The sequence below is a fragment of the Rattus norvegicus genome, chromosome 15 (genome assembly GCF_036323735.1).
Source record: "Rattus norvegicus strain BN/NHsdMcwi chromosome 15, GRCr8, whole genome shotgun sequence".
Lineage (NCBI taxonomy): Eukaryota > Metazoa > Chordata > Mammalia > Rodentia > Muridae > Rattus > Rattus norvegicus.
In genome coordinates, this window is record NC_086033.1 from 42,514,094 (window position 1) to 42,537,788 (window position 23,695).

At 46.4% G+C, this 23,695-nt stretch overlaps 2 protein-coding genes across 4 annotated transcripts in view; one reads left to right on the forward strand and one right to left on the reverse strand.

The window, feature by feature from the left end:
* Nucleotides 1–724: 724 nt before the first annotated feature.
* Nucleotides 725–23,695, reverse strand: part of Msra (methionine sulfoxide reductase A) — a 338,461-nt gene continuing 315,490 nt past the window's right edge. Inside the window, exons 6-8 of the transcript XR_010057810.1 lie at nucleotides 12,952–13,381; nucleotides 6,733–6,928; nucleotides 725–1,975 (exon numbers count right to left, since the gene is read on the reverse strand). The gene's annotated coding sequence lies outside the window, so the exon portion shown is untranslated. The remainder of the gene's footprint in view (nucleotides 1,976–6,732; nucleotides 6,929–12,951; nucleotides 13,382–23,695) is intronic.
* On the forward strand, nucleotides 6,291–15,125 carry Prss52 (protease, serine 52). Of its 3 annotated transcripts, none has more exons than XM_006252191.5 (5): nucleotides 6,291–6,423; nucleotides 10,948–11,146; nucleotides 12,235–12,482; nucleotides 13,914–14,056; nucleotides 14,837–15,125. In XM_006252191.5, exons 1-5 carry the CDS (start codon nucleotides 6,345–6,347, stop codon nucleotides 15,104–15,106), a joined length of 939 nt encoding a protein of 312 aa, XP_006252253.1. In that variant the 5' UTR covers nucleotides 6,291–6,344; the 3' UTR covers nucleotides 15,107–15,125. The 3 variants fall into 3 exon arrangements, with proteins under 3 accessions (XP_006252253.1, XP_008769018.1, XP_038949853.1); XM_008770796.4 differs by having other exon boundaries at nucleotides 6,300–6,419; XM_039093925.2 differs by lacking the exon at nucleotides 14,837–15,125 and having other exon boundaries at nucleotides 6,306–6,423; nucleotides 12,235–12,478.

Below are 23,695 nucleotides of genomic sequence, written 5' to 3' on the forward strand. Positions count from 1 at the left end.
ATGTCTTCTGATGAACAAGGGCCAGGAGAGTGTGATTCAGGAAATCCTTGAAAATTTCCCATGGGGAGTCATCATTTTCTTATCTATGAAGGAGTCTTTTCTCACTCTGACATTCTGATTTGCTTCATCCTCTCTTGGAACATGATCATACCCAGCCATACACCAGCCTTGTTTCTGTTGGTCCAGCACCCAACCTAGGTCTGCACACTTGGGGAGCTCCTAACCAATGCTGCAAGCAGATGCTTCCACACCCTGGACATACATAAAGATCTCTCCATATGTAGCAGGTAGGGTCAGGGCTCTCTGATCCAGTTTGAAGCTAAAAGTGGGAGATTACGACTCAGGACTTGGAGACCACACCTTTCCTTCCCTTTCTTAACTTATTTAAAAAAAAACCCTACTTCCTGATGACAACTTGTTCCAGAAGCACCGATGTGTATCTACTCCTCCTTCTGCACGGACTCTGAGGCTGCCCAGTGACCAAAGTCACCCATCATGTAAGAGTGGATGGAACTAATCCAGGAACATCAGAACCAACATGCCCTGCCACTACAAACAACAGGGTAGTTTGTTGCCAGGCACAACACAAAGGGTAAGAATTTGTGCTTAGAAAACCACAGGACCATGTCTGAAGAACGGTGCTGTACCATGCATTCATGGACAAATGGTATTTTTGACCTAGATATTTTCTAGGTCAAGTCACAGATATAAAGGACACAACCAGTTATATGGACACAGGAGTTTATTTTCTCACTTATTCATTTGGATACTTGGGGAACAAGACATAGTAAGAATACGGGAAAATGCAAGATATGGAAGGCTCATGTCTTTAAATGTGTGTCACTTCAAAAATTATATATTGTACATCGCTTCACAGGCTCTCCTAGTGATTGCTTTCATTATACAAACATATATATGCATATATTTCCACTATGTCTATAATTTATATACTTTCATTCTATTTTATATCCTCCATCTATTTTCAGGACCATGGCAGGAATTATAAGGTACAATATGATACCTTATAATTTACAGTAGGAAATATGTCCTACCTGAGCTGGCATGCCAGAGAAGACACTCAGTTAAAATGCAGTCTCTGATGTGCTGACCGACCAATTGGTAGAACATTGCCAGGAGGGGTGAGCTAACACTCCCAGGTCCCAAGCACAGCACAGTGTGTACCACGAAGCTTAACCACAGGTGTCCTTCTTAATCCTGAGATCAGTATGACTCACAGCAGTCAACTTGCCCACCACAAGAAAGTTCTAGAAGATGCTGGCCCTCTACTTCTCCATTCGTCCCAGTTCTCCCTCTTCGGGTCTGTTTGCTGTTCTTGCCTGGGTGGGAGAAGGCTGCTCCTAAGGCCTGAGCCATTACATGCTGTTAGACGCCTCTCAGAAAGCACTGACCAAAGCACAAGAGCAGGAAGTGAGAGGGCCCAGGGGGATTTCTTTCCTGTCCCCTTCCTGTTTAGGTCACAGTGCTGCCATTGGCCAGCATGCCCCTTCTTCACCCTGGTGGCTTTTCTAGTCTAGGAAGGAGAGAGTCTCTCCACTCCCGTGGTTGACTACTGTGGCTCGTCTGTTTAGTCACTACAATGTCCACCATGTACATGCCAACAGCAAAATGTCTCCGTCCAAGTTTTCAGGGTTGAAATTCCAGTCCTTCCCTAACTGAGCTCAGTCCCACCCTCCTAACTATCAACCTGCCTAACTCCACCTCAGGGATTCAGAGAGTCCTGAGAGGCCCAAGAGAAGGGTTACTGAGTCCTCGAACTAGCACCACCTTTCTCAGCTGTCCCAGCACTTTCATCTCCAGGACGATGCGCAGTCATCAGGAAGGCTCTTGTCGAAATACAGAGCCAGAGCCCTCTCTCGCCTTGTACCCCAATCCCAAAGTCTCCAGGGAATTGAACTTCTGTAGCACTGCACGCAGCGATCCAACTGGTCTCACACAAGAAAGAATCAGGGCAGAGCTGAAATCCAAAAGGGAGAAAGGCAAGGCTGCGATCCACAGGGAACAATGTCTGTTTCCTAATCTGTCTCCTGCCCCAAATAGTTCCGCTCTCCTCCCCCCACTTGTGTTGATGTGTTTCCTGCCTGGGCAGCAGATGCCACTGAGACTTAAACTAGGTCACGGAAGGTGGCAGTGACTGATACAAGCCCACAGGCCATGTCCTCCTCTGACCTGGCTCCCCAGGTTCTTGGCCTGGGGTTCAGAGCACAGACCTCACAAGGGCACAGCTCCCAGGGCATCTGAGCAGGGTCTTTGCTCCCTAGAGCCACAGCAAAAGGCCCCTGTGCAGCCAGAGATTGGGCAGGGCCTTGTGAGATGAAAGCCCCCTCCTTTCTTGTGGGTACCAGGGATCTGCTTGCTGGGAGAGCTTAGGGGCTGTCTTCCAGCCGAACTCTAGGGCTCCAACAGAACCTCAACAGAAGAGTAGCTGAGATTATAATGTAAATTACAACACTGCAATCTGGACTTGTACCTGACTTCAAATTCCGGCTCACGGAGGCAAAGCAAGGTGAATGTCACCCAGGGAACACGCACGCCTGCAGCGTGTACATAATATCCTTGTCATTAGGCTCTTCCTGCTCTGCCTCTCAAGAGCATGTCCCCAAGAGCATTAGCCGCTGCTTCTCTCCCACGTCCTCTCCCCAGCACTGTGCTCTGAAAACCCCTTTCCTCTGTTCTTTGGACCTACTACCATCACTGCCTGAGCAGTGCTGTGTATGTATTGTGAACAAGGTTTGTGTTCCTAACCCATTGGGTTGCTGGTTTGGGAGGATGAATCACTAAGGGACATTTAAATTTAAATGAAGTCAAAAGGTTGGAGCCCTGGTCTACAGGATAGTGTCCTTATAAGAACACTTTTGTAAGAGTGACAATTACACACACACACATACACACATGCACACGTACATGAACTCACAAGCATACACACATACTTGCGCGCACACACACACATGCATACATACATATGCATACACACACATATGTATATATACACACACACCTATACACAGGAATGAGGAAGGGGGATCCGAGGACACAGAAAGCTGCCTGGCTGGAAGCTAGGAAGAGAGCCTTCACTGGGAACCTAGATCTTGGACTTATAATAACTGAAGAACTTCCAGCAACTCTGTCCTTAACTCAAAAAATAAGCACCGAGTGTTTTATCCAATCAGCCTATGGCATCTTGTGGCCGTGACCTTGGCAGAGGAAGACAGTATTAAAAACTGATTTCTGCCCACATGGTGGGCCTTAGAATTCCAGTGAATTCTGTCAGTAATTGGGAGGCAGAACAGGAAAAGCCTGATAACTCGGTGGTCAGACTAGCCCAAACAGTAAGATTCGGGCTCAGTAAGAGACTGTTTCAGGAGAATAGGACAGATGGCAACAGAGGGAGCCCCAACTCAATACACAGACAGCACACACAGGTCCACGGAGAAGTAGGCTCTGACTATAACCTTCAGAATCCCCCTTTCCCTTGCCCCCAGTGGGTTATGTCTACCACACAGCCACAGGCCCTGAGTTCAAAAGATTCCACCTTATAGTCCAGCAGCTGGAGTGTTCACACACAGGAGCCTAGAGGGAACATTTCTCATTCAAACCACAGCGGGACCACCACTCCTGTCATTTATATTGGGGGATTTGTTCATATACAAAGTACAGCCTGGCTTTTGAGTTGTCACTTCTATGGAATAAGTGTGTCATTTTGAGGATCTGTGAATGGAAAGGCACGCACATGCCCGTATGGTAGACGTAGAACTTCTTCCTCTCCCGGTCCACCTCTTCCTGAGCTCCAGCCCCTGTTGATGGCAGGTGCTTTCTCTCTGCCACGGTTTTGTCTTTCCAGAATGTCATACTATTGGGAACATATGGCAAGGAGCCATTTATGTCTGATTTCGTCATTGGCCTAACACACTTGTGTTTGGGGTGCTGGCTGGTTCAGAAATGAGCCCTTTCACTGCTGAGCGGTCTTACTGCTTTGTAGGTATGCCACCTGTGTAACCACTCCCCCAAGCATGGGCGGGTGTAGGTTTACTAGGGTTTAATAGTTATAAATAAAGCCACTGCAGATGCTTGACCTGTATTTTCTTTCATTTCCCTCCTTCCTATGTTTCTGCAGAACCTATGACCTTGCATATGCTAGGCCAGTGCTGTATACTAAGCTGCAACCCCGGCCCTCCTTTTTTCCCCTCTATTTTGAAATAAAAGTCTAAGTTACTCAGTCTGGTCTTGAACTCATTCTGTAGTTCAGTCTGGCCTTGAACCTATGATCTTGCCTCTGCCTCCTTCCTCAGGCCTGGGATTACAGACCCGTGCCACCAGGTCTGATCCCATGCTGTTTTGCTTAAAATGTGAATGCTTGTTGATGGTTTGGGGCACAAATGGGGACAACACAGATATGTTCTCCTGGAAAGCTAAGCAGAGAAGATGGGTGACATGTAAAGGAAGTTCTGGGAAGTCTCTCTGATTGGCCTACTCCACTCACACAAACGTGATCAAGCCCCGCCCCCAACTCCAGGGCCCAAGAGTTCATAAATAGTGAGAACCACAGGTTCTGTTCTGAGAAACAAAGGGAGGAGCTTTCCCATTATTTCTGCTCAGACCTGGCCCTGAAAAGGTGGGAGGAGCTTATTTGATGAATCCCAAAACTCAGCTTCTGGCGGGTGGCAGTGTTACGAATTCTCCTTATGAGAAATCTCACATTCGATAATGAACTGTTCAACCTTTCATGAGGCAGTCATTCTGATGGACGTTTCCAAGAATTAAAAAAAAATTACATCAATATATTTAGGGTGTCCGTGTGTGTGTCCGTGTGTGTGTGTGTGTGTGTGTGTGTGTGTGTGTGTGTGTGTGCGTGCGCGCATGTGTGCATGTGTGCATGTGTGTCTGTCTCTGTGTCTGTGTGTGAAGGTATACATACAGAGGCCAGAGGATAACCTGATGTTGGTACTGAGATGGAGGCCATCCATTTGCTTTGAGATGGAGTTTTCTCACTGGTCTGGAACTCATCAAGTAGACTAGGCTTCCTGGCTAGAAAGCCCCCCCAGGGATCTGCCTGTCTCTACCTCCCCAACACTGAGATTACAACCTGGCTTTTATCTTTGTGTGGGTTCTGGGGATCAAATACAACCTTGTGCTTATAAGCCCTTGATGGACTGAGCCAACTCCTGAATGATTGTGGGGATTTTGAGGGTCACAATTTAATCTACAGCAGATTCCCCCTACTCTTTCTCCAGACTGCTTCTAGGCTCAGCTTATTCTTCTGGAAAACTCTGCCCCATGGCCTCTTCCACAGCCAGCACCATGACCCTGCCCTGACCCCCAGTGACACCCTTACTCCATGGAATTAAGGCACTCTCTTTGCTCTGTCTTTCACCCAGATGGCATGAGAATTCCCAGAACTCAGAGAATATCTGCTGTTCCTCTGGTCGCATCCTCCAAGGCGGGCTCAATAGGGCTCGGAGCAAACACAAATGAGGAATGAGGTTCGACCCTAGCACCCCACAGAGGGAGTGCCGCCACTACCCTAGGATGAGAGCTTCCTGTTGAGAGGAGCTGATGGCCAAGGTACTGCCTCTTCAGGGAGACAGTAGCAGCAAACCTGGGGGTTATATCAGAGGCTCACAATATGGCCGGTCCTGTGCTGAGATACCTGCCTTAGTGTGCTGGTTCTCAACCTGTAGGTCACAACCCCCTTTCACAGGGGTTATCTGAGGCCATGGGAAAACACATATTTACATTAAGATTCATAACAGTAGCAAAATACAGTTATGAAGTAGCAATGAAAATAATTTATGGTTGGGGGTCACCATAACACAAGGAACTTTAAGAGTCACGACATCAGGAAGGTTGAGAATGCCTGTCTTTGTGCGTTAACCCTTTCAGTGCCACAGAGATGTGTCCTCGCCTATTTTCAGATAAGTATGAGAATCTAAGTCAAGTGCCTCCCCCAACATCCTACTGGTCATATCTCTGTTGACATAAGCTCTCTCCCATAGAGTGTGCATTGGTATCTCTGCTGTGTTGTCTGATTTAGTTGAGCCACATACCTCAGCTTCCTTTTAACCAAGGCTGTGTCTTTGGTCATTGTGTCCTGGGGCATCTGCAAATCAGCCTGTTGGAACTCCGCTGTATTTGGAGCTCCTGACATCACCTCCTGTCACCCTGATCATTACACCCTTCCTAGCCTCCATTTCCTGGAGGGCTCAGGAAGCCACCTGCTGCTTAGGGTGGCCCACCCAGGCCCATTGTGATCTCAGTGCTCATCTAGTCCCAACCCTCCATCACTTGCCTCAGTTGAAGCTCCCCATTGCTGATGTGCAGGCAAGCCAATGAAACGATGGAAGGGCGGAACAGGGCTGCTGCTGCCATTGGCCTTCCTGCTGTCCTGGGCACATAGCTCACAGGCATGTAGGTTTCTGGGGACCCTGTGGCTCATTCCCATGGGGTGGTAGAATCATCTGGAAGCTACTCCCAAAGATAACTTCCCAGGGGTGGTGATTCAATAGTTTGGGGAGTGCAGGATTTAGGGGTCTGAGGTAGCTGGCCCCTGACCAGATGACCACTGAGATTCTTATACACCCTGTCCTTTAAAGTTGTTGGGGTTCGGGGAGCCTGGTTTGTGTGTGTGTGTGTGTGTGTGTGTGTGTGTGTGTGTGTGTGTGTGTGTGATTTGCTGTCTGTGTAGATACTAGAGTTTCCCAGGGTGAATGGTCATACCAGTGCGTATTTCAGAGAAGGCAGCCAGTTGGGTCAGTGATACATGTGGTCACATCAGGAAGGCTTAAGTCCAGCAGCATCTGCAGAGACTCTCTTCCTTCTTCCACCATGCTGAAATCCTTCTGAATGGGTCTCATGCAAAGGTCACCATATTACAGCTCTCAAGCAAGGCATCAGTGTCCCCAGTGAAAGGCCCCTGTTTGAGGGCAGAGAATATATACAGTTGGGGTCAATGAGTTGGTTAACAAATTTCAAACCCCTGCCACGGGGTGTGCTGTTTTAGAAACTGTGTTTACAGTAGAGGAAGACATAGACTTTTCCTCAGTGTGGTGGTAGAGATGAGCCTTAAACAGAAAAGCTAGGCTGTTGGTTCAGGCCGCTAATCCAGCTACTGAGGACGATCTCAGGTTCAAGACTAGCCTAGGCTATAGAGTGAGTTGAAGGCTAGCCTGGACAACTTAATGAGATTCTGTTCCCAATATAAAAAGTGAAGAGGGTTGGGGATAGCCACTCACAAGTAGGGTGCTTTTCTGCCATGCATGGAACCCTAAATTTGATCTCCAGCATGGCAACAAAATCCCTGAGTAAACCTTGCTGGCTGTCTCCTTTCTTATACAACGGCAGGAGACAGACAAAACAGACTGGTGTTGTGGGCGGGGCCGATGGAATTGGCTAGTCAGTTAGGGCCTTTCTGCACTCCTCACACTTGCTTTCCCTGACACAGTTGCAAGCATAGTACAAAGATTCGGCACATGGAAAGCGCTTACTGCATTGTAGAGGCAGGCAGGCCAGTGAGCGGAAAAGGGTTCAGTGCAGAGTTAAGAAACCCGCAGGACCCAGATATGCCAGTCTTTATCCTTGGTTCCTCTAGACTGACTAGCTAGCAAGTCCCAGGGATGTGCTTGCCTCCACATCACCAGTGAGGGCACCCACTGCTGTGCTCAGCCTTTTACATGGGTTCTGGAGGATCAAAATCAGGTCTTTACTGAGCCATCTCCTTGGCTCTGTCTGTTCTTGACAGTGATACTGATGGGCTGATGGCAGGGTTTAACTCTGGCAAGACTGTGTCCATCCACAGGGCGGTGTGGACCACTATCAGCAGTCACACGGTTCTGAAGCCTGCCTGGCTATGCACCACCGTCCATCTCAAGACTTCAGATGATTCTTTCCATTTGCTTCTGAGAAGCATTTCTCAGGGCTGTGACACTCAGACTCTCACCAGCATCAAGACTGCTGGCAGTTCTGCTAAGCTTAGATGCATTTCCCAGAGGATAGCAATAGTCACTTATGTGTTCATCAGCCCAGTTCCCCAGGGAAGCCTTGCTACGACGTCAGTCCTCAAAAGCCTGCCTTCAGGATGGACAGGGTCCCAACAATCAGTGTTTGACTAGAACAGCTCAGGTTCACCCCAGTAAGCAATTATCCAAACCATTTGCTATTGGTCTAATTAAGGCTTTCAAAGGTTGGGCGGGTTGGGCGGTTGGGAGGTACGTGCTATTACAGAAGCTCTGAGCAGGAAGGGGTAGCTGGGTCTAGAAACAGCTGGGTTATCTGCAAGTCCCTCTCTGTCCCGCTTTCATGAGAGCTTGAGCGACCGGCTTCTTTCTTCACCTGTAAAGCTGGACTGCAGACACACCAGGGAGGGTTTTTGGGGATTATTAAGAGTCTCTGCTCACGCAGGCAGCACAGTAGCTGGCGCAGGGAGGATCCTCAATAGGTGACAGATGACACCGTGTTTCAAAAAGAGGCAAAGACTAAAACCAGTCATTTTGTGAACCCAACCTGATTTCGAATTACGTCATTTTGCATACATGTTCAAAATAGTCATCTCAAATAAACATTTAGTTTCCCCTACCCCAGACCAACATGCCTGTTTTACTCTATAGTAAGTCAGTCGAAGGTTCTCTTGCTGGAATACCAGGTGTCTCTAAGATTAGACTGCAGGTGCCTTGTAGAAGGCTGGGTTCCCCCAGGAAGGGGCAAATATGCCTCCTTGACATGAGCAGGGGACATGAGGCAGGGATTCCTGCAATGACTCTTCTGCAGACTACCCACTCTCCTTCAAACGCAATGGCACTTCCACTGATCACCCGCTCTACCTCTTCTCTGACTTCCTGACTTGGGAACTCAAGGGGTCAATGCCTTTGAACAAAGGGTCCTCAGTCTCTGACCACTTACCTCTTCATGGCACTGGTGGTTCAAGGAATTTTGCCATGGATACTAAGACCATTCCTAATTATCCAGCCATCTATACACTCTCTGCTCCATCTACCCATCCACACATCTATCCAGACATCAGTTTATACCCTCCCCCACTACATCCACTTATTCCAGCACTATGTACTGGGCTCCTGCAAAGTACCAGTCTTTGCCTAGGTGATGTGGCCATAAGAATTAGTCACATACAGCTCCTGCCCCCAGGGAGATTAGTCTAATGAGAGGGGCCAATGTCAAGAGTTTACAAACATTTGATAACTATTTCTGGTATTCTGAGGAGAATGTCTAATACAAAAATGATACTGTAATAAAAGCAATTTGAAATTACACCCCCCCACAATACTCCTATAACCCACGCTAGCCTCAAACTCCAGCCTCTCCTGCCTCAATTTTGTCTAGATCATCAAAACTCACTTTATGATTGAGCTAAGATGCCAAGGATACACAGGGCATAGGTCAGGGAGGAGAAAGAGGAAGGGCCTTGAGGCAGGAAGCTGCAGGTCGCTTTGTGGGAATTGAAAGAAGTCCATGGTGTTGGGAACAAAGTGGGAAGACAGAGAAGCAATGGCTTGTTGTGGGGGTGGTGATGTGAGGTGGTGACACAGTGTTTGTGAATGGCGGGTGTGTGGTGTGATCGTGTGGTCATGGTTGGTGGTGTTGGGGTGTGAGTTGGTGGTGATGGGGTTGTGTGACAAAGTTCTCTGATGTAGAATTCTATGATGGTGATATATGTGGTAGTGGGCTATGTGGTAGAATCCTGGGGTGCTGTAGCTCTTTGGTGACAGGTGATGGCCTGGATGGGGATAGGGTGTGAGTGAGATTGTGTGGATAGGGTATATGGTATAAAGTATGTGGTAGTGTTGTACAGAGGTAGCACATGTGGTCTCGGGGATATGTCAGCAGGGGTATATGTAATAGAGTTCTGGGATGGAAGTATGTGAGAGAGCATTAGGTAGGGTGGGGACTATGACACATGGACATGGGATTGGGACTAGAGAGAGCTGGACTAGAAATATTGCTATATTTTCCTGTAAGACTTGAGTGCCATCGTCATTAGATCTTCACCCATGTTCCCGACCCATTTCTGCTATAGGGCTTTCAGCTGATCTTAGGCCTTAGGCTTCACTCTTTAGAACAGGGCAGTGGTAATGCCAGGCCAAACGGGACAGTGCTTTGCAAACAGTGAGCATCCACTACTGTAGATCGTATTGCATTTACTTCTCTCTTAATTGGAATAATACCGGAAAGGGCGGCCTTAGTGGTAGCATGTCTGCTTAGCATGCACCAGGCCCAGGGGTTGAGCCACAGTAAGGGTAGGGGGAAGAGGAAGCAGAAAAGGAAGGGGAAATGAGGGAGAAGAAATGAAGGCAGGAAACTGGAAGAGGAGGGGAAATGCAATAATACTGAGAAGACATCAAGAGATGTCAAAACAACCCTGTCCCATAGGAAACATCGAACTTGCTTCGGGAGAATTGGAATGATTCTTGGGACTAAAGCTGCATTGAAGCTTGTTCCCTAATCACAATAGGAAAAGCATAGCAGGAATCAGAGAGTCGGTGAGACAAAGCCATCTTCTTCCCACGATTGGTTTTCTGATGCACAGTCGGACACCATACCTAGAACGTATTTCAGGAGACAGTGAGGAATGATGTAAAGAAAGGGACATTGCTATACAGGCCGATAACAGGGAATAACACAATGTAGCTGACAGCCATGTCAATTTGAGTCTTCCTTCTTGCAGACCTCACAGAATCATTCCAAGAAGCAGATGGCAGTGAAAGAGTATCCCAGTGTTCTCCACATGTGTGTAGCTGAGCTCTCGAGAGGCATATGGGGGTGGGGGGCTTGCATTAGTCTGTGGGTTTTCTACCAATGTCCCTTTGCTGAGCCCTTCTGCCTCTGGGTGTGAGAAGAGGCTTGTAAGGAAGCTGTTTCCAGGCCCTTCAGACTTGACTTCTAGACCCTAAAACTTTCTTTTCTCTTCCCCATTTCTTTTAGGGAAGTGTGGCCAGGGACTAAGTACCAGACCTCTACTACAGGAAAATGTTTCTGCTATCATGGGAGGGAAACCTGCAAACATCTCAGAGGTCCCATGGCACGTGGGGATTATGAATCACGGTACTCATCTCTGTGGAGGATCTATTCTCAATGAGTGGTGGGTTCTATCTGCATCCCATTGCTTCGACCAAATAAACAAGTGAGTATTCCTGGAGGAAATGGGGATCAATATGGGTGGCAGCACCAAAGATTACGCCTAGGGGACTGTGTTAGGTTGAGGCAGGGTTTCTCTGTGTAGCCCTGGTTGTTGTGGCTCTGCAGACCAGGCTGGCCTTGAACTCATAGATCTGTTGCATTTTATTTTAAGGCATCTTACTAAATTTCTAGGATGCCTTTAACTTATTCTGTAGCTCAAAGAGACCTTGAGTTTGTAATTCTCCTGCCTTAGTTTCCCAAGTAGCTGACCCTGTAGGCCTGGGCCAACAAGCTAAAGTTAGAATTTTCTTCTTAACCAGTGTAACAGAATGCTTGTCCTGGAGGCTTCATTCAACCAGCCACGGAATGCCATCAGGTGGTGAAACAGCCTGCACGGCTGAGTATTCTTTCTGACCTCTGGGCAGTAAGCAGATCTCTTCCCAGGATTTGATATATCTTGTGAGTTTCAGGCTATGCATCTTGCTAAGTACCTGTGGACATGATCCAACTTTCCTAAGTTGGCTAGGGTCGTACATGCCTGTCACCTAGCACTCTGGAGGATGAACCTGGAGGATGATTTGTCAAGGGCAAGCTTAGGCTACATAGCAAAAACTTGTCTTAAAGACAAAGGAAAAAAAACAAACAAAAAAACCTCTAAATGGACCAAAAGGAAGTCTATCACTAACTGTTTGTTCTTGTTGGAGATAAGAGGGTGGCGCATGGGTTCAAAAATCAGAGAGACACTGGAGACACTGCTATGTGAGGGTGGGGCTCTAGTCCCTGAGCACACGTCACCAGCTCTGGGCTGGTGTGCAAGTCCTTGAGTCTCATGAGTCTTCCTGGACTTCTGCTCTACAATCAGTCAAGCCCTTCTTGAGAATCAAGGGCAGTACCTTGCTCTTTTCCCGCTGCCTTGGTGTACCCAAGTAAGATGATCAGGCCATGTGCTGGGACTCAGATCTGCCTTCCGCTGAACAGGTCCTTTTAGCCCCTCATTACTTAGACTCAGAGCCACTGGGGGCAGAGTCCTTAGGGATCTCCCATCTTCATGTCTATTGTTTACACTTTCTCTCTCTCTTTATTTTAAATGAGCGCTAACTTGGAGATCCGTCATGGCAGAGATGACCTCAGCACAAAGAACGTGAAGCATGAGAAAGTGGACAAGTTGATCTTGCACCCAAAGTTTGATGACTGGCTCCTGGACAATGACATAGCTTTGCTCTTGCTCAAATCCCCATTAAACCTGAGTATCAACGGGATACCTATCTGCACTTCAGAACTCTCTGACTTACGGATATGGAAGAACTGCTGGGTGACAGGATGGGGAATTACTAATGTTAGTAAGTGACTCCAGATTGTATGTACAGGGTGACATGTGACTGGTGTTCAGAAGGATTAGAAAATTCTATAAGCTCCGCTGGCCTTGAAATTCTGTGTAGTGTATCTGGTGACTTCAGTTTTCACTGAAGGCCCATGGCATAGCATGTCCTCAGTCCCCCAAGCAGTCAGCCTTCATGAGGCTTCCGGGACCTGGAGCAAATTGTGTGCTTATGCTATAGAACATGAATTCTGGACAGAACAGAACATTGAGGCCAAAGGGTTACTCAGTAGAATCCTGAGGGACTATGGAAGGACACAGGACAGCAGTGTCCTTTCTTTATAGAAGCAAGCAACAGTCCACTTCTAGATTCCTTCTCAGCCACACCTGCAAACAACCTGTTGTCTTAGTTAGGGTTTCATTGCTGTGAAGAGACACCATGATGACGGCAACTCTTACAAAAGGCAAATATTCAACTGGGGCTGGCTTACGGTTTCAGAGGTTCAGTCCATCGTCATCATAGTGGAAACACAGCAGTGTGGAGGCAGTCGCAGTGCTGAAGAAGAAGCCGAGAGTTCCACATCTTAATCCAAGGGCAGACAGAAGGAGACTCCTTAGCAGGCAGCAGGGAGGAGGGGCTCTTCCACACGAGGAGCCCTCAAAGCCTGCCTACACAGTAACACACTTCCTTCAGAAGACCACACCTACTCCAACAAGGTCACATCTCCTAATAGTCCCACTTCTCATGGACTAAGCATATTCAACCACCACAGTATGACTTATCCCATAATCAGTCAGCAGGGAATACTTTGCAGGTCATGCTGTTCCTCCATGCAGGTCCGTATGTGGCTGTGACTGTGTTCCAATGTCGTTCCAAAGTCCCAATCTGGGTGGGAGCCAGTCACTGATGATTTTTATGAGCTTAAAAGAAAAAAAGAAAAAACAAAACAAAACAAAATTCTTAACCCCAAAGTCTTCAGGTATCATATATTCAACACATATGCTTTGACCCTTTCTCTGACCTGGAAGCATTCTAGACACAAGATTTGACAGTCCCTAAAGAGAAAGAAAGCTCCTCCTCCTGGGTGGTGAGCTCTTCCTCAGTCAGGGGGCCTAGAGTGGTACAAGCCTCTCTATGGCCTGAGCTCTCTTGACCGTCAAGTATTCAGACGAGACACACTTTCAGGACTCCAGATGGGGCTCATGCCTACTATAGGGTTGGAAGACGCTGAACTCAGGCTGAGATTAAGCAGGGACCTAGTTCCAGGGTACTGCGGATGCCTGGGGGATCTTGACAGTCTTCTAGATAGCTATTCCTCTCCCACATCTGATTGGTCTCTGGGTGAGCAGAAGTTTTTTTGTCATTGGAGTGATATGGATGAGTACTGACATTCAACTTAAAGGGACCATTTTACCTGAGAGACTCTCTCCCTTTGCTTCTCCTCTGGGTCAGGTGGAGTAAAAGTCCAAACTACAAAGCTACAGAAAGTCCAAGTGGATCTGTTCAGATGGGACTGGTGTGGCTATGTTTTGCCTCTATTAACCAAGAATATGCTATGTGCTGGAACTCCGGATGGTGGGATGGATGCCTGCCAGGTAATGGGTTGGACGCTGCCTGGGAAGGGTGGTTGGCTTTTTGGTCCAGTGGATGAGATACCACAGCATTTTCTTAGGGCCACTGTAACAAATTACCACAGGGTGGGTCGATTTAATCAACATACATGATCCTCCCATGACTCGGGGTCACATGAATCCTAAATCAAGATGTGGACAAGGCCAGTTCCTTCCCAAATCTAAGAGGGGAGCCATGGACACCTCTCTAGCTCCTGATGTGGCCTTGCCCTAACCTCTGCCTCAGTCTGTGGAGAACCTTCTCTCTTATGAGTGTGGCTTCTGGTTTATTTATTTATTTCTCTACATCATTTAAAATGTGGCAGTTTAAGTATTACATTTTGCGTTTTTAACATGACACTGCTCTTTTTGCATTTGCTGTGTATCCATATGCATACCTGGTAGATTCAACAATGACTTTCTCTGAGGCACAATGGATTTTTGCTTATTCTGTTCACTTTTTGCATTTGTAAGCAAAATAGAAAGAGCTTGGCTGATAGAAAATGAATTCGTGAGAAAGGCACAAGCTTTTGATACAGATATATCAAAATGAATGAGACATTAACCAATAATAATATCACCCAATTGCTTTTACCTAAATTGTTTGCTACAGCCACACCCCTGTGGCTGGAAAACTGAACAAGAGCCAGAGACTGCCATCATGGGACCCCTTCAGTGCTCTTTGTCAAGATGCCCACACTTCAGCGGGTTCTGGGAGTAGCTTTCTTATTACTACCCTTCAACTTCCCAACTTTTCTTTCCTAGGGTGACAGTGGAGGAGCTCTAGTTTGCAACAAAAAGAGAAACATAAATACTTGGTACCAGGTGGGCATTGTCAGCTGGGGTGTGGGCTGTGGCAAGAAGAATTTGCCAGGAGTGTACACCAAGGTGTCACCATACCTGAAGTGGATTAGAAAGCAGACTGCAAAGGCGGGGAAGCCTTATGTGTATGATCAGGACTCTGCGTGCCCTTTGGTGCTCTCTTACTGGGCTATCTTGTTCCTATATTTTGTAATGTTTCTTCTAACCTGGTGATTAAACATGGTTCTGTCAAGTGTCCTTCTCAGTGCATGAAATAAGGAGGTGGGTGAGCTCAAGTTTTGAGCAATGATTCTTGGGTAATTTATTTCACCTGTGCTCACTATGCAGCTATAGGAGGGTGCCAGACAAGACTGAGGATCACTGCAGAGTCTCAAATGGGACTGGAAAGCAGGGTGTGTCTTCTCCAAGAGTTCAGAGACTCTTTGTAAAGGGGGTAATAGTAGGGTCAGTCAGGCAGTGAGTAAATAATTGGCCAAGAAAAGTAGCTTGGAAATTAATTAAACCAACCAACCAACCCACCCACTAACCCACCTACCTGCTAACCCACTCACCAACCTACCCACCAATCAACCAACCCACGAACCAACCCACCAACCAACCCACCAACCAACCCACCAACCAACCAACCAACCAACCAACCAACCAACCAAACCATCAACCAAACCACCAACCAACCCACCAACCAAGCAACCCACCAACCAAGCAACCCACCAACCAAGCAACCCACCAACCAACCAAACCACCAACCAACCAAACCACCAACCAACCAAACCACCAACCAACCAACCCACCAACCAACCAACCAACCAACCAACCAACCAACCAACCAACCAAACCACCAACTCACCCACCTGCCCACCAACCCACCCACCAACTCGCTCATCTACTAACTCACCCACCCACCAACCCAACCACCCACCAACCTGCCCACCCACCTACCAACCCACCCACCAACCCATCCACCCACCAACTCACCAACCAACCCACCCACCAAACAGCATACCCAACAACCAACCTACCCACCCTGGGAAAAGCCAGTACCACTTACCCCATGTACTGTAACAGTCCTGTTGGACCACACAAGGTCAAAAGCTCCTGACTTACCACATGGGGAGAATCTATGATACATTAACTGGACTCTGGGAGAATTCCACATAATTATAGAAAAAAACCCCGTAAAACCCTGCTGCAAACACAAAGGTGGAACCCTCATAGAAGCTGACTCTTGGGGAGCTGCCCCTTCTTAAGCACTTCATGTCCATCTTCAAATTCTTTCTCTGACAAGCTCAAGAATCCCTGAGATTCACTTTCAATCCAGTAGAAAGAGGGGGGCGGTCCAGAGACTCCTGAGGGGGGAGCCCATTACTCCTCTCATGAGCATGCATCCTGCTGCCTTTATCCGTAGAAGTCAGAGAGTGAGACCAATCCTCCATCTTGCAGCAAGCTCCTATCTAGCTGTCCTTTGAGCCAGACTTCAGAAGAAACAAAGTTTTCTCCACAGTGTGACACTGTTTGTGAAAACCAGCAGAATCCCTAAAGAGAACGTGGATGGAGTACACATAAACAGAATTTTCCCAACCTCTGGTGAGTCTGTGCCTCATGTTTTCCAAACCTCTACCTCCTGACCCTTTAACACACCAGGGAGCATTCTGAATCAAGAGTAACAGAAATGCTGTAAACTTAAGCGATAAAGACAAGAGCTTCGTGTGTGTGTGTGTGTGTGTGTGTGTGTGTGTGTGTGTGTGTGTGTGTTAGGGGGGATGATTTGTATCTTAGCTGTTCATGGTCATCCTCTGTTTCATAAGCCACCTCTAATAAGTTCATTTCATCTATCAAAAGGAGCTTGGGTGTGTCAGTCCTTGGATGTCTGTCTATTTCGAGTTAGAGGCAGATAATGATTTTACACCTCTCTGGGAAAAGTCACAGAGCAGATAACTCACGAAATAAACAATTTCAATTCCCATATCCCTTTTTATAGCTTCAGCCAATACTGTTTCTAGAAAGTTCCCTAGAATTTCTTTCCCCATCTGTGATGGTTATTCTTGGTTGTCAACTCAACTACATCTGGTATTAACTAAAACCCAAGTTCCTGGGCACATCTGTGAGAGATTTTTCTCGATTGAATCATTTGAGGTAGGAAGATCCATCTGGGCCACACAGAGGCAGCCTACATAAAGGACATGGGAGAAGGAAGCTTTTGCTCTCTGCTCCCTTGCCCTCACTCAGGATGGCAAGTTCATTCTCTCACTGGTATTAGTGCCTACTTCTTTGGGATTCTAATGTATACCAAAGACCAGCTGAGACATCCAACCTCACAGACCAAACAACTATGTAGATTCTTGGCCTTTCCATTGAAGACAGTTATTGTTGGAATAGTCAAACCACAGCCTGAATGTGTATTTAATGTGTATGGGTGCTTTGACTGTATGTTTACTATATGGTACTTGGTGTCCATGAGTGCCAGAAGGCACACACACACACACACACACACACACACACACACACACACACACTCATTTTAACAGTTCTGTTCCTCTAGAGAATGCTGATTAATAACCCACCTTTGTTTCTGTAGCTGCCATTTGGTCCTGAGTCCAGAAAGGGCTGCATTGGCTTTTGGAGATCATAATTAGCATGCTGAGATTCAGGTGACAAATTGCTGAGGCCAGATTATAGATAGGTGTTATATATATATATATATATACATATACATACATACATACATACATATATGTATGTGTATATATATATATATATATATATATATATATATATATATATATATCCTGGTTCTATAGGTGTGTATCAGCATGCCTAGCATTTTTTTAAATGTGTATGGATGCATGCGTATTTTGCCTGCATGCATGTCTGTACACCAAAAGCATGTCTGTGCCTTTAGAGACCAGAAGAGGATGTTGAATGCCCTGGAACTGGAGTAACACATGGCTGTGAGCTCATGTGAGTGCTAGGAATCAAACCCAGGTTCTCTCAACCTTCATAATGCTTGCAACCCTTTAATACAGTTCCTTGTATTGTGGAGCTGCCCCCATAAAGTTATCTTATTACTACTTCAAAACTGTAATGTTGCTGCTGTTGTGAATCATAACATAAATAACTGATGTGCAACCCCCAAAGGGTCACAACCCACACGTTGAGAACCATGGGTTCTAGCTGGGACCACTGAGCTGCCTCTCCATTCCTCAGGCTGTTTTTAAACCTCCAGTGGGAAAGGCAGATGCTCTGCTCTCAAGCCCTTTGTGCTTACCAGGATTTTGGCTTCAGTGCTCCTAAGGGGGTCTTATATAGTCACATTCCCCCCTAAACACTAGATATGGTCTGCCTCGTCTGTTCTCTCGAGCAGCTTGAGGAAATGGAAAACCTGAATTAACAGTATTGAAGGAAGAGAGGGATTGTGGGGATTGCAACCTTTACCTGGGACCGAAAAGGCAACGCCAAGCTCTGGAGAGGAACAGAATGGTCTGGGCCTGGCCTCCTCCCCTCTCTGTTCCACACGGGGATATCAACTGACGTCCTGTCATGTCTGTTCCTTGGAATAAGGTTTCTTTGGCCTGAAAACCTGTCCTCTATATAGTATATGTCTGCCATTTTAATTGCCCTAGGAGCCCTGACCTGGATCTTGTCTGGTTTCAATTTGTTCTTTTAGCTTTTTTATTTTTTAAAAGGTGGCTTCATGCTGTGGTGCAGGTTGCCTGGAACTCACACATAGCCCAGACTAGCCTCAAACTTGTGATAATTCTCCTGCCTCAGCCTCTGGGGTGCTGGGATTACAGACGTGGACCACCATTTCAGACCTGTATTTGGTACCAAGGATCAACTCTGACTTCATGTGTGGTAGACAAACCTTCTGCTGCTGATCTGTGTCTCAAGACCTGACCCAGAAGCCTGAGCTCATAGGTTTGAAAACTGTTCCTCATGTAACAGGCATTCTGGAAGACCAGCGTGTCTTTCTGGCTGCTGTGGCATGAGTGTAAATTCTCTGGTGTTGCTTTGTCCACACTGTGGTGGACTGAGAAGGACCTCATAATGTGCCAGCCAAAGGGCTGGGGACAGTAAGGGCTCCCTGTCTCCTTCAGCGAGGGACCTGAGAGAGGAACTCAGGAGTCCATTGGTTCTGGGGACCATGGATCCCCCGATATGCCACAGAAAGCCTGCTGGAGTACTGGAGGTGGGCATGAAAACAGAGTGACAGAGCCGGAGGGCTGTATTAACCCATCGCCATTCTCTCTGACCTAGTTTAGGACCACAGGTCTGTTGACATCTGCCACAGGAGAAAGGAAGGTAGCACATAAACACAAGCCGGGGGTGGGGGTGGGGTGGGGAGGAGGCTGAGCTATTTGGGCCATGAGACAGATGAAGGAGTAGGAGCTCTCCCTGTGGATTTCGGCCCATTTCTTTTCCACTTCTGCGTTTGAGCCGTGCCCTAATTCTTTCCTGTTACAAGTCTGCTAGGGTATTTGAGCACAAGATGACAGAGACTCAATTCCAATGTCATTAATTTCATCTGGGACAAAGGGCTAAGGGCAGGTCCTGGGTGTGTGCCTTCAAACAGGAATGCCGGCACACGTACTGACTGTTTAAACAGAGCAGAGAATTGTAGCCTTCTGAGAAATTTACAGCTCCTTTCCACACCAGCCTGTTCTCACAACACACGTCCTAGGCATTCCTGGGGAAATGTGAATCTCTATCCATTCTCTGACTTGGGACAAAAGGAGACTGAAGCCCTAATACCTAATACCATAGGCAAGTGTAGAAGTGGCCCTAATTAAGGCCCAGACAGATCAGACCAGATTTTTTTTTATAGTTTTTTTTTTTTTAATTAACTTGAGTATTTCTTATTTACATTTCGAGTGTTCTTCCCTTTCCCGGTTTCTGGGCAAACATCCCCCTAATCCCTCCCCCTCCCCTTCCTTATGGGTGTTCCCCTCCCCATCCTCCCCCCAACAATCTAGTTCACTGGGGGTTCAGTCTTAGCAGGACCCAGGGCTTCCCCTTCCACTGGTGCTCTTACTAGGATATTCATTGCTACCTATGAGGTCAGAGTCCAGGGTCAGTCCATGTATAGTCTTTAGGTAGTGGCTTAGTCCCTGGAAGCTCTGGTTGCTTGGCATTGTTGTACATATGGGGTCTCGAGCCCCTTCAAGCTCTTCCAGTTCTTTCTCTGATTCCTTCAACGGGGGTCCTATTCTCAGTTCAGTGGTTTGCTGCTGGCATTCGCCTCTGTATTTGCTGTATTCTGGCTGTGTCTCTCAGGAGTGATCTACATCCGGCTCCTGTCGGCCTGTACTTCTTTGCTTCATCTATCTTGTCTAATTGGATGGCTGTATATGTGTGGGCCACATGTGGGGCAGGCTCTGAATGGGTGTTCCTTCTGTCTCTGTTTTAATCTTTGCCTCTCTCTTCCCTGCCATGAGTATTCTTATTCCCCTTTTAAAGAAGGAGTGAAGCATTCACATTTTGATCATCCGTCTTGAGTTTCATGTGTTCTATGCATCTAGGGTAATTCAAGCATTTGGGCTAATAGCCACTTATCAATGAGTGCATACCATGTGTGTTTTTCTGTGATTGGGTTACCTCACTTAGGATGATATTTTCCAGTTCCAACCATTTGCCTACGAATTTCATAAAGTCATTGTTTTTGATAGCTGAGTAATATTCCATTGTGTAGATGTACCACATTTTCTGTATCCATTCCTCTGTTGAAGGGCATCTGGGTTCTTTCCAGCTTCTGGCTATTATAAATAAGGCTGCAATGAACATAGTGGAGCACGTGTCTTTTTTATATGTTGGGGCATCTTGTGGGTATATGCCCAAGAGAGGTATAGCTGGATCCTCAGGCAGTTCAATGTCCAATTTTCTGAGGAACCTTCAGACTGATTTCCAGAATGGTTGTACCAGTCTGCAATCCCACCAACAATGGAGGAGTGTTCCTCTTTCTCCGCATCCTCACCAGCATCTGCTGTCATCTGAGTTTTTGATCTTAGCCATTCTCACTGGTGTGAGGTGAAATCTCAGGGTTGTTTTGATTTGCATTTCCCTTATGACTAAAGATGTTGAACATTTCTTTAGGTGTTTCTCAGCTATTCGGCATTCCTCAGCTGTGAATTCTTTGTTTAGCTCTGAACCCCATTTTTTAATAGGGTTATTTGTCTCCCTGCAGTCTAACTTCTTGAGTTCTTTGTATATTTTGGATATAAGGCCTCTATCTGTTGTAGGATTGGTAAAGATCTTTTCCCAATCTGTTGGTTGCCGTTTTGTCCTAACCACAGTGTCCTTTGCCTTACAGAAGCTTTGCAGTTTTATGAGATCCCATTTGTCGATTCTTGATCTTAGAGCATAAGCCATTGATGTTTTGTTCAGGAAATTTTTTCCAGTGCCCATGTAAAAGATTTGTACAATAAGAACTTCAAGACTCTGAAGAAAGAAATTGGAGAAGACCTCAGAAGATGGAAAGATCTCCCATGCTCATGGATTGGCAGGATTAATATAGTAAAAATGGCCATTTTACCAAAAGCGATCTACAGATTCAATGCACTCCCCATCAAAATACCAATCCAATTCTTCAAAGAGCTAGACAGAACAATTTGAAAATCCATCTGGAATAACAAAAAAAACCAGGATAGCTAAAACTATCCTCAACAATAAAAGGACTTCAGGGGGAATCACTATCCCTGAACTCAAGCAGTATTACAGAGCAATAGTGATAAAAACTGTGTGGTATTGGTACAGAGACAGACAGATAGACCAATGGAACAGAACTGAAGACCCAGAAATGAACCCACACACCTATGGGCACTTGATTTTTGACAAAGGAGCCAAAACCATCAAATGGAAAAAAGACAGCATTTTCAGCAAATGGTGCTGGTTCAACTGGAGGTCAACATGTAGAAGAATGCAGATTGATCCGTGCTTATCACAAGGTCAGACCAGATTAACCAGTTATCTACCAAGGAAAGAGCTGAGATGGGGGAGTGGGATTGACTTGTGGAAACTGTTTAACCAACTAGAAAATTTTGAGAACTTGCGCGTCTTGGTTTGTTTTCTATTGTTATGATAAACACGTGAGCAGAAGCAACTGGTAGGTAAAGGGTTCATTTCAGCCTACAGTTTACACTCTTTCATGAGGAGAAGTCAGGGCAAGAAAGTGTAGGCAGGCAGCTTATGGAGAAACATTGCTTACTGGTCTGCTCCTAAAGGATCGCTCAGTTTGCTTTCTTACATAGCCCAAGACCAACTTGCCCAGGGATGGCCATGCCCACAATGGGCTGTGCCCTCCCACATCAATAATTTTTTAAAATGTCCTACGAACTTGCTTATGAACTGTCCTACGAACAGGCCAATTTGATGGAGACATTTTCTCAGTTGAGGTTCTTTCTTCCTAGCAACAACAAAAACCAACCAACCAACCAACCAACCAAACAAACAAACAAACAAAAAACCCCTAACCAACACAGAGAAACTCCAAATGCATATTCTGCAACAGTCCTATTTTAAATAATGTATTATCTGGTAGCAGCACAGTTTTACGCAGTATGATCAAATTACTTGATTGAGAAAATTATAAAAGCGACAGATGGTGGAGAAAATGATGCACTGTTGCATTTAGAGGAGCAGAGGATGACGCCAGATCTCCCCTGCAAACTGCGCATGTCAGAGAGGGAAAGATCGTGATGGCAAATCTCCCCTTGCAAACTGTGCATGCCAGAGAGGGAAAGACCATGAAAACCACCTCCAAGTTACTGACAGAACAAATTCATATCAGGAAAAATATATTTGATAAAACGACTTTCCCAGATATACAAAAGCAGAGTGGCTCTATCGGTGTACTTCAGAAAGGACCAAACCATGCAAACAAGCGATAGACAGACACAGAAATTAACCGAGCAGACTCCTCCCTCGCAGGTGCTTGGGAGCTTGCTTCTTAATGGCTTCCACACCAGGTCAAGCCAATATCCAAGGCTACTGCTGTACCAGGGAACACTACAAAAGCAGGGTGACTGTGCTAACATGTGACAAAGGGGATGTCTAAGAAAAGGATATCGCTGCTAGGAGGCTGTGAAAACCTTAAATGTTTTCTGCACCTAGAGATAGGGAAAGCTGGAGAGTTCAACGTCTCTCTCACACAAGGAAGCAGGCGGGCAGACCACTGACTGGTAAGGAGAGAGAAGGCCTGGACTACATCCACTGACTCTGCTGTAATCTGTAGATTATTCCACCAGCAACAACAAAGTAAGTATCACTTTCTGGGGAACATGAGACACCATAGCAGATGATATTCAGGTCCACCAAAGAAGTCTTGTAACATCTGAATACCTTCGAGATATGCATGGTGCACTTACATACACATACAACGATTCAGCTGGGCGTGGTGGAACATTGCCTCAGCAGAGGTAGGCAGGTATCTTTGAGTTTGAGACCAGCTAGTAGACATGAGTTCTGGGCCAGCCAGGGGGTACAGAATGAAATCCTGTCCCAAAGATTGTTACTGTATTAATTTTTAAAGATACCTTCTTGCTTGTAGATTCTAGATTAGGCATGGAAGGCCACCTGGGGAAGCAACAGGCTATCCTGAGGCATAGGAAGGGTAGATGACAGGTGACTTTATTTGCAGTTACTATAGGAAGAAATGAGTCAGTCAGAATGAACAGGCCACACAGCTATGGGATGAGGGCCCTGTGGTGATGAAGGCAGGGGCATGGTGGCTTGGAATGTTAGAATCCAATAAAGACAGTGGTTGGGCATGTAAACTCTATATTTATTTCTGTATAGACAAGCACACTCTCA

Bases quoted from the DNA above. Each gene is read 5' to 3' on its own strand.
- Prss52 (XM_006252191.5), top strand. From the start codon at position 6,345: ATGAAACGATGGAAGGGCGGAACAGGGCTGCTGCTGCCATTGGCCTTC. The intron at 6,424-10,947 runs GTAGGTTTCTGG...CATTTCTTTTAG, and splicing joins GGCACATAGCTCACAGGCAT to GGAAGTGTGGCCAGGGACTA. The intron at 12,483-13,913 runs GTAAGTGACTCC...CCTCTGGGTCAG, and splicing joins ATGGGGAATTACTAATGTTA to GTGGAGTAAAAGTCCAAACT.